The following is an 11,639-nucleotide window of genomic DNA, read 5'->3' on the forward strand; positions in this document are numbered from 1 at the left end:
GACGATTTGTCATCGTTCTTAAAGTAGTTTTAAAGGAATAATGGATTCTATATGCAGACTGATTATCTGGTAAAATGTTTACCTTGTTCAACTGATCTAGAATCACACTTTCGATTATTTCATATAGAAATGTCAAATATGATACAAGTGTATAAAAGCTTAAGCACTGTGAGTCTAATTTGCCTTTAGCTATGGGTTTCACAAATGTTAGCTTTTCATCCGTTGGGAAAGGTCTTAGTTTCAATACTTATATTTGCTATCTCCAGAGACACTTGCAAGATATCCCCATAGATTTTACAATTTATTATTTCTGATGTAGGTACTGGATAATTTTCACAGTAAGCTGGTTTCGTCATGGTTTTGTCAACTTGTTTAAAACTCAGTAACTTTACCTCAGAAACGCTTAAGAAGCTATTTGTCACTTGGAGGTCGTCTTTGCTAAAAAATTCCACAATTTTTTTTATTCCATTTTTAAAGAAGCTCAAAAACATAATTGTTAGCGTATCATCAGAGTAACCTCCTGGTATTTTTTCTTCTTGTCGCCAGTTGAACTATCCCGCATTTTGTATATCGTTGTAATATTCGATCCTGCCTCCGTTTTTTATCTACGTTATTCACATTTTCTGTTTAATATGAGTCTGTTTTTATTATTTTCTCGCTATTTGATATTCCCTTCTCGTCTCATCCATAGGTAGACTACACCATAGCCTCTCTCGTTTTTCATTTTTTTCTCTTTGAATATCAGCGTTAAACCAGGGCGCATATTCTTTTACAATAATCTCCGTTTCAGTAGTAGGACACAAATCATCACAGAGAACTTGTAGGGATCCTAAGGTTTAGGAAAATTAATAGTACATTTCATTATCAACGTATCTTGCTCGCAAGGTCGGTACTTTTTTATAGAATTTTCTCGAGCCTGGATTACTAGATGTGTGCCACTTGGAATCACGTAATGCGTAGTTATATTTTCGCGGGCTGTGATTTCCACATAAATTGACATTTGGCAACTTTTATTGTTTACGGCGTCAGTAATGAATGTGCTGCCAGTGTGAGGAGATTGAAACCCGTGCTCTGCATTTGTATACAGCCCAGGTAAGTTTTAGTGTATCCATATGGCACATGTCGTGTTATTACGTTAGATTATTGGAGGAAAAATGTCACGTCATAATGTTTGTTTATGTGATGACTTATAAAAAGTGTTGAGAGTGTTTTTAAGTCATAATGAACACTACGTTCGTAAACATGACTCACATGATACAATATGAAGTGCTACATGTGTTTTTTCTTGTAGGTAGTGCTGGCAGCCATGAAACGAACAAAACACTACAAAGATGAACAGTTGGTGTTGCTTGTGAACTCTGTGGAGTTCGAATGTGGTGGAGAAAACACGGTAGACTCCCTAAGTGAAGCCGATATCACTTTGCTTTTACGGGCCATACGTTTTGATGACCACACCACAAGGGAAGAGCGAACCAGGACTGATAAAATGGCTGCATTTAGGCACATGTGGGAACAATTTGTAGCAAATTGTCAGAAAAATTATGTTCTTGACAAAGACATGACAGTTAACGAGCAGATGTTGGGGTTTCGAGGACGCTGAAAATTCAGATTTTATATGAGTAAGAAACCCAAGAAGTACGGACTGAAGATCATGGCGTGTGACAACTCAAACAGTTACATGCTGAGTGTCATTGTGGACTTGGGGAAGCACCGACAAGATCGAGTAGCCCCTGGAAAAGTAGGACAATATTACACAATGAAGCTGTGTGAACCGTATCTCGACAGCAATAGAAATGTAACTGTCGACAACTCTTTTACGTCCATGCCCCTTGCAGATGAACTGTACAAGATAAGGACTACAATGGTCGGGACGCTACGACGGAAAGGATATGTGCCTAATGCTATGGTGGACACAAAGATGAGTCACCCTGTGGATACTAGCATTTTTCTGTTCAGACCAAACCTGACTATGGTGTCCTACGAACCAAAGCAAACTAAAGTAGTGCTATTGTTGTCATCAAAACACAATACTCCTGAGATAGAAAAAAAAAAAAATCATCCATTACTATAACAAAACCAACGGAGTAGTAGACGTAATTGATAACATGTGTAGCAGGTACACATGTAGTAGAAAAACACAGAGATGGACCCTTCGTCTTTTTTATGGACTCGTAAACCTATCTGTCATCAATGCCTTTCTTTTGTCCAAGATGAAATCTGGTGTTAAAGTGCGACGCATTTTTATGAACACGCTTGCCAGTGAACTTGTGAGACCATGGGCGGAGATAAGGATTCAGCAGAGGGGGATGAAAGCATCTGTCATATCTGCAGTCAAGATTGGCTTCGGCATCATTGATGAGAGGCTGGCGTTGGACCGTCCTGAAACTTCACACAAGAGACGGTGTGCATTCTGCTCCTGGAGAACATCGGCGTCTATGACCTTGGCAGCTACGACGCCAGATAACCTTTAATCAATCAATCAATCAATCAATCAATCCTGGAGAACAGCCAAATAGACAAGGAATGTGTGCACCCACTGTGACAATCCTATATGCCCAGACCACTCTGATATCATCTACCATGGATGCCAGGAATAACTGCTAAGTCCATTATACCTTGTAAAGAACAGGATGGAAGGGGTGGAAGAAAATTTAGAAGTTTTTGTTTTTGTTTTTGTTTTATACATTTACAAAAATCACAAACTTTCATTTATTCCAGATACCATGTTTTCTGGCCAGTACGGGGTTTAGAGGCACAGTGTGACATCAAGTGATGTATATGGTTTATTTTCATAGTATTATTTATTTCTCTCTCTCTCTCTCTCTCTCTCTCTCTCTCTCTCTCTCTCTCTCTCTCTCTCTCTCTCTCTCTCTCTCTCTCTCTCTCTTTTTTTTTTTTTTTTTTTTTTTTTTTTACAATAGTACAAGCCGCGGGCTTGGCCCTTTCCGGCTTCGCCGGGGGCTTGGCCGCGCACACAGCGGCCTACGGCCGCAGCTTTCTGCGCTCTAATCCCTCGTTTTCCCCTTCGGCCTCGGGGCGGAACCCCAACACGGGATCCCCAGCACGAAGAACGCGAGGAAGAAGAACACGAAGTAGAATGCGAAGAACGCAAAGAAGAAAACGAAAAAGAAGAACGCAAAGAAGAAAGCGAAGAAGAATGTGAAGAAGAACGCGAAGAAGAACGCGAAGAAAAACGCGAAGAAGAACGCGAGGAAGAAGAAGAAGAATACCACCTGACCCCGACTTACCCAAGCGCTTTTTCAAGAATATTTTTAGAACAAAGTGTCACCGTAATACCACATGTCCCCGACTTCCACAGCGTTTTTTTTTAGAAGAATATTTTTATTTAGACTTAGACAAGTTTTTTTTTATGATTTAATTAATTTTGTGTCAGAAGGACTCTATGAAACATATTTTTGTACCGCAGCACCTATATATACAAGTAAAACAAATTTATATATTTTATTTTATTTTTTCCTATTATGATTCCATTTGGATACAGGTCGACCTAAATTGCCATAAAATCTTATGTCTAGTAATCCAGGGTTAATAGAAATTTCTCGGGCCGTTTGATTAATGAATTATTGTTGGTTGATTTTTTTTTTTTTTTTGTATTTTCTATATGAAATCACGAATTTTACTAATTTGTGTACGGGAAGGTACAGCATAATTCATCTACATTAATTTTACTTAACAGATTATGTTTCATATCAAAGACTAAATCCAATATGGGGCCACGAATTGTTGTTACATTTTCCACTTATTTATTCAGGTGTAGGTGCATTCCATTATCCTCACTTTAATCGTCAACCCAGATATCAAAATCATCATACACACATCACAAACACACTTGCACGTACTGTGTCTACACATTCTAAATAAATTGGTTATTCATAAATGAATGCGCTGGCTTTCGTTTGAGGTGTTCTGTAGATTACAATAAAAGTAAATTTCTTCCCACCAACTTCACAACTTATTTGCAGGTGCTCAAAAGTGTTCATTTTTCTTCATCAATTAATTTGAAGAACTTTTGAAAGATACCAACTCCACCACTCCTTCTGCCTGTCCTTGGTACATGTAAGAACAAATAAGTTTCGGGTGTCATATTTGTCCAGCTAAGTCTCAGCCAGCGCAAGAGCGTCAAAGTAGGGTGTTGTTGCCTACAGACTGTTTAAAAAAAAAACACATTTTATCATTGACTCTTCAGCCTCATGAGGATTATTAATAGCAATGTTCAGTTCTAGCTCTGATTTTCTCAATCTCATTCATGAGGTCTGGACTGCATAGTCCGTCTACGACTTTTTTAATCTCGCACAATTTATACAACTAATTCTTGGAAGTACAGTTACTCGACCTATGGTTTCATTACATTTATAGTATACAGGATCTTATAAAAGACATAAACAAATTAGAAAGGGTACAATTCTAGCTCTGATTTTCTCAATCTCATTCATGAGGACTGGACTGCATAGTCCGTCTACGACTTTTTTAATCTCGCACAATTTATACAACTAATTCTTGGAAGTACAGTTACTCGACCTATGGTTTCATTACATTTATAGTATACAGGATCTTATAAAAGACATAAACAAATTAGAAAGGATACAACGAAAATGATTACTCATTTTAGTAATAGACCCTGTAAAGAGCGTCTAAGTAAATTTGATTTAGTTGACCAAAACTTAGAATACGGGGTGATTTAATTGGTCATTAAAATGTTCCATGGCATCATTAATATGAATATAGATTGTTATTCTTTTGTAGACCGTAGTAATATCTTGAAAAATAATGGTCACAAAATAGTCTCTAAGAGATCAAACGCCATTTTTTTTTAAACGCATTGTAAATGTTTGGAACAAACTACCTGTTGCAAGCTCAAATACTGTACAATTGACATAAAAAAAAATCCAGATAAATATATGAATTTCAAACCTGGCCTAACTTATTTCTCAGTATCGTGAGTTCATACACTTAAATTAAGTCAGTGGTTCTTAACCATCACTGTTACTATTTGCATCTCCTTTGTATTCCTTTGTAACTGGGCTATCAAGTCCTTGATAATAACTCCTCGAGCTGAAATCTACTCATTCAATGCTATCATGTTTATTTTCTTCATCTTCATGTCATCCACAAGTATTTCTAACAAGTCAGTTGGATTTGCTGATCTATATTTTGAGTCTTATTTACGATGTTTTGCAATAATTTAAAAAAGAGTCTTGTGATTTTACAATTTGACATTATCTCTATTCAATTTAACTTTCGACACGGACACCTGCATTTTCACCTTCAATTCTACTTTTTTCTTCTATCGATTTCCCTATTCACATTTCTCATCCCACACACATTCGGAATCCATTTAATCCAGTACTCTACATTTGCTGTAATTCTGAGTATTTTCTTTATGTCACCAATTCACCAATTTCTCTGTTTCCTTCAAGGCAATATACTTTGTGTCTGCCCACGAGATGAACAACACTTTTTTTAACCCTTTGACTGTCGAAAGTTTCTCTGGGGTTAATACGTTAATAGAATAATCTAGCGGTAGTCAGAATACAGACTTCAATCTCGCTCTAGATTTTGAAAATATTGATGTTTCTATGACCGCCTTATATATTACGCCTTTCCTATCCTCTTCCTCCCAGGGGAACTGACACGTGACCAACTTTCACAGCTTCTCCTGGCCTACATGGCGATGGCTGCTGACATCATCGAGCTCTTCGAGTGTTTCAAGGAAGAGAAGGTCGCCTCTAACAAAGAACTCATCTTGGCCACTCTAGGTAGCATTCTAGAGAATTTGATCCGGTAGTATGTAGTGTTGCAATGAAGGCAAAATAGATTACAATACGAACCTAAGAAATTCTAAATTCGGGACTTCAAACTGAGTCGCGATTATATTAATGCTTCTACTCGACAGTGGTATCAATTCTATGGCCCGTACGTTCAGATTTCCCCGACAGTCTTGTAATTTTCATTCGATTGTGTGCTTTATGCCATTTTTTTCATACATCATGAAATGAATGCATTTCTTTTTGAAACTTTATGAAAATAATATTCTTATTCTGTCGTACATGGTTTCCATCAGAAAGGAAATATGCATTAGGTCTAATAGTTCGAACCCTTGTTCTTCTGCACAGCTATCTGGTCGTGGTCCCTCTTGCAGTTTACATTGGTGCTCAGCTCTGCTCAAGCCCCGAAGCCGAGGCTCTCCATCACCTCTTCTTATCATTCGTCGGTCCTCGAAGTTCCTGAGACCTGTTCTTCGACCCTTGAGCACGTCCTTGACATGGACATTATTTCCATCCTCACCACTGTCCTAATGCAGGACGGGCCTTTCTTCCTTCTGAGGTGGGGTCAACAGGGTTTTGAAGAAAATTTTGTTTATTTATTTATTTATTACTTATTTATTTAATTATCTATTTATTTTGATGGGTGGGTTAGAGGTTCTTTGACCTCGCCCACATACCTGTCTCTGTGTCTATGTATACGAGTACATATCACGAACTGGTTTGATTATTAATTAATTTTTAGTTTTTTTAATTTTTAAATTAATTAATTTGTAAAGGTTCTTTGACCTCGCCCCCATACCTTTCTCTCTGTGTCTATGTATACGAGTACATATCATGAACTGGTTTGATTATTAATTAATTTTTAAATGTTAATCACTCTTTTGTAGTCTGGAACTTAGGAAAACAGGTATCAAGGACATTAACTAAAAAGTTCGAAATTTACTCTGTCACATTTGTTCTGTGTGCTCGGAGAGCCGAGAAAGGTAGCAGTCACTGGTAACTGTTGGAAATCGAACTAGACTCTTCGTCATAATCATTATGAGGTGAACTCAAAGGCAAACACACCACAGCGGCCTATGGCAGTTCTATGTGAGCCTCCCAAGGGGAGGAAGCATGCTACTGTCATACCGCACAGCCTTCGTTGTGGCGGTCACCAAATAACTCTATTCAGTTAAGAAATAGATTCATCCCGAAAGGGTCTCAGTGGTTCGAGATCCCCACGTTCAGGTCACTGCCTCTTCTTCTCCATGCCTGTCCATCAACTTAATGAAATTGTCCGGCGTAACCTACAATGAAATCTAGACAGTATGCTACCGCTACAGAATTTGGGAGTTGAAAAGCTCACTTCATAACCCTTTAATGATAAGGGAGTACCCCCACAAACTAACCGAATTACCTAGCGATAGCCAAAACCAACACTAAAGGGTTCAGCTTCCTACAAGCATTATATTCATGCTATACATGGCAATTTTTATTTCACTAAATGACGCTATCGTCTTCAAAATGAAAACATACTTTAAAGTATTTTGTTTCTACTGAAACAAGCTATTCTATGTAATTAAAAGGGTGAGCTCTTTCCTGATGGGACTTGATCAAAAACCTCTATATGCACGATTCAGATTTATCAAATGCTCTCAAAGTTAAGATGAATAAAGGAGAATATAGTCAATTGAATTCATAATTGTCTGGGTTTAGGGCGGTGGGTTCCGATCGCTCATGGTCTTTATGAAAGTATGGGTCCAATCCCAGTGAACAGCTACTGGTGGTTGTTATTTACCTTGGCTGTCTGAGTAGATAGACTCCATAGAGGAAAGGTCGTTTATGTTTCGGGCGCAGAGATGTACCTCATTGTCTTCATTTCAAAATCAACATACCGTAGTTTAATATTCAACGAGCCATTTTTATTTTTGCGACATCTATGACGGTTGCAGATGACATTTTCACTAAACTTACCCTGTTCCAGGGTGATCCTTATCTTCAGGTACCAAGTAGTAAGTTACATGAACATTTTCTTCACGTGCAAGAACACTTTGGTGGTGTCACTACAGCTCTACCGTCTCTCCGTTCTTATTTGTCAAAAGTGCAAGTTGAGGCAAAAACTGGTAAGAATATTTCTGTGAACATGAAGGTATTAACATCTGTACATAAATTCATATAGAGTTTTTCAGTTTCATTGTTGCTTTCTGCATAGGGCACAAAGGACGGGCCTGCCAACACTTTCCTAAGAAGTTGAAGGAGAGATAGATAGATAGATAGATAGATAGATAGATAGATAGATAGAGAGAGAGAGAGAGAGAGAGAGAGAGAGAGAGAGAGAGAGAGAGAGAGAGAGAGAGAGAGGAACAGACGCACACACACGTGCGCACTCACAAACATGCACCCCCCACAGAGACACACACACACACACACACACACACACACACACACACACACACACACACACACACACACACACACACACACACACACACACACACACACACACACACACACACACACACACACACACACACACACACACACACACACACACACACACACACACACACACACACACACACACACACACACACACACACACACACACACACACACACATTTTTTTATTTTTTTTTTATTGATTGCAAGTATTTACAAAAGAAAACTTGCGCGGGTCACAACCCGCTACTTCCTAAGAAGTCTGAAGGACTTTTACAATATATTACAATACTAAAGGTTAATATGCTGGCAGCCATCTCTTTGGTACTCTTCAGTCTCCCGGTCTGATGTGTATCGTCTTGTCTCAGTCTATGCCTTCCGGGATCCCAGGTAAGGACGGCCAGTCGTCTTTGCTGTAAAGAAAGAAAAAGAGTCATGGTGAGCGGATATGCTTGTTGTATATAGGCTATATATTCAGTGTGTATTCATAAAAGAAAAGAAAAAAAATGGGGAGCATTATCTAGGAGGTGATACTTCCGTTAGGCGCCGAAGCCGGTATGGGTTGATCGCGCCCAACAGCCTCCTCACTAGACCCTCCGGTGAAGTGGCAGGACCCGCTCAAAGAAATGCAGACGCTGGACAGGTAGTCAAGTAGTGGACCAGCGTATTGGCCCCCACCGCGCCGCAGTGTTGGCAGTCCTCTTGGCGTCCTGCAATCTCCCAGAAACATCGATACCCTAGCCTAAGTCGATGTAGGATCACTTCTTGCGCCCTGGAGAGGCGCATTCCTGTGGCAAACTTCTCATAGTTGGAAGTCCTCTTGTACCACAGGGCTGACGGCCTCATGGGCGCCATCAACTTGTGCTTCTCTACCTCTCGCCGGGTCAGTGTTCTTGTGGCGATGGTCAAGATCTCTGCCCGACTCGGGAGCACACCAATACCGCCGTCCATATGGTGATTGGCCGCTGCCTTCCTTGCCTCACTGTCTGCCTCTTCGTTCCCCGGCAGGCCGATGTGTCCGGGAATCCAGTTAAGGACGACTATCCGTCCTTGCTCATGGAGGGACCTTATCTGAAACAGTAAAGATGTCATTAGTTGCACAATGACACACACACACACACACACACACACACACACACACACACACACACACACACACACACACACACACACACACACACACACACACACACACACACACACACACACACACACACACCTCTCATGGCGCTGTGGTTAGAGCTCTGGCCTGCCACTACGGAGGTCCGGGTTCGACTCTCGCCCGGGGCTGAAATAATATCAGTATCGCAGCGCTGAGGGGTGTTACTCCAACTCTCGTGGGCGGGGAGTTGGGGGTGTGTGTGTGTGCAAGGTCATAGCATTACCCATAGATCGGACCTACGAGCTCTGAGCTCTCTTCCAGGAGGGAAATAGCTATCGATCACGAGTCCAACACGTGATCCAAAGATCAAAGACCAAGTGAATACAAGTGAATACACACACACACACACACACCAGGTTTTGCCTCACGACTCGGTGGCGTGGTTGGTAGAGTCCCCGACTGTCACTACAGCGGTCCGGGGGTGAATCCTGTCCAGGGCTGAAATGATTTCAGTATCGCTGCGCTTCGAGTCGTTACTCCAACTCTCGTGGGCGGGGAGTTAGGGGTGTGTGTGCGTGTAAGGTTACAGCATTACCCATAGATCGGTCATTCGAGCTCTGAGCTCTCTTCCAAGAGGGAAATAGCTGTTGATCACGAGGCCAACACGAGATCCAAAGACCAAAGTGAATACACACACACACACACACACACACACACACACACACACACACACACACACACACACACACACACACACACACACACACACACACACACACACACACACACACACATATATATATATATATATATATATATATATATATATATATACATATATATATATATATATATATATATATATATATATGGCGTGATGGTACGGTCTTCATCTTGTAAGACGCAAGCCGCTCAGGTGAGGGCTCGAATCCCAGCAGATGAGTTTATTTCCATATATATATCTCTATATATATATATATCTATATATATATATATATATATATATATATATATGTGTGTGTGTGTGTGTGTGTGTGTGTGTGTGTGTGTATGTGTGTGTGTGTGTGTGTGTGTGTGTGTGTGTGTGTGTGTGTGTGTGTGTGTGTGAATAGAATCGCCAGTGATGGTGTGGTCAATCAAATAATTCCGACTGTCGTCCCCGGATTCGAACCTCGGCATCGTAATCACGCGAACCTAGGTTCGAATCCGAAGACAACAGTCGGAATGATTTTATATATATATATATATATATATATATATATATATATATATATACATATATGTAGGTTGTAAGTTACTAAATTGGGAAGTGGTGGTGAAATAAACTCATTGCAGTTATTGGCTTTAATGTTCCAGGTTTAGTTCTGTTTTACAATACACGGCAAGCCCCAAGCAAAACTCGTAAGGTTGCCAGAAACATAATATATACATATGTACAGTTGCCATATCATAGGAATATTTGGAAGGTTTGGTCCGACGCGGAGAGGCGCCGGCAGAGATCATTTTGTGTGAGGGCAGGTGGCTGACCCGAGATGCAGCCGGGCTATTGTTCACGGTAGAGGGGTTGACCTGAGATTCCGAGAATCTATTGTCGCTGAAGGGGCGTAGCCAGGAAAGTCGGCTAGCTTGGTCACTGAACATGAACCGTACCTACGGAGATGCTAGTCTTTGTCGACAGTACCACGTTGTAGCATATGAGTGCGTGCACACATATGCATGCTAGGTATTGGAGAGATATGCAGCTACGTTCAATATAGAGGTGTTAAGATGACTCGGCTCGCTATCTATCACTGACTCCAGTGATATTGGTGCTACGGAGATAGAAAAGAAAGCAAACACAAGGCAAGCAAGCCTGTTGCAGGACTTTGGGATAAAATATTACACGAAAAATTCTCTGATTTTTTTTTACATAGTCGTTCCAGCGATACCCATGTTTCTCCGAAGCAATGTTCCCTCTAATTTTTTGCTGCGAGTGTGCACAGATATTTGCTTGTGTGCAAAGTTTGCCTTCTCTGAAAAGTATGTGCGCATCTGATCACTTAAGTAAATACGTACAATTTGTAAATTTATGTTAAATATTACCTCCACCAAGCAGTGGCGTACCAAGGGGGGGGGGGGCACTTTATGGTGACCCAACAAATTAGTATTCAAACTTTGAGTAAAATAAATGATTGCTATATTTTATTTTTTTTATTTTACATACCTTCATTATTCCGTTACGTCGGCTTGATGTGTGATTAAAACTTTTAAGGGGCGGCCACTTAAGTTAGAAGAGAAAAAAAATATTGGTTTGATGGTTGGCAAGTTACTATATTTTTAGAGAATTGATAAAC

General features: G+C 40.2%; 1 protein-coding gene across 1 annotated transcript in view; it reads left to right on the forward strand.

Moving 5' to 3' along the window:
• Positions 1 to 7,946, forward strand: part of LOC143041680 (transmembrane protein 26-like) — a 70,708-nt gene extending 62,762 nt beyond the window's left edge. The window contains exons 4-6 of the mRNA XM_076213686.1: positions 5,643 to 5,777; positions 6,135 to 6,345; positions 7,750 to 7,946. Of these exons, the coding sequence (XP_076069801.1) occupies positions 5,643 to 5,777; positions 6,135 to 6,345; positions 7,750 to 7,906 (503 nt within the window). The 3' untranslated portion in view covers positions 7,907 to 7,946. The remainder of the gene's footprint in view (positions 1 to 5,642; positions 5,778 to 6,134; positions 6,346 to 7,749) is intronic.
• The last annotated feature ends 3,693 nt before the right edge of the window (positions 7,947 to 11,639 follow it).

The sequence above is a fragment of the Oratosquilla oratoria genome, chromosome 31 (assembly GCF_046742065.1).
Source record: "Oratosquilla oratoria isolate Oo_2021 chromosome 31, ASM4674206v1, whole genome shotgun sequence".
Taxonomy (NCBI): Eukaryota; Metazoa; Arthropoda; class Malacostraca; order Stomatopoda; family Squillidae; genus Oratosquilla; species Oratosquilla oratoria.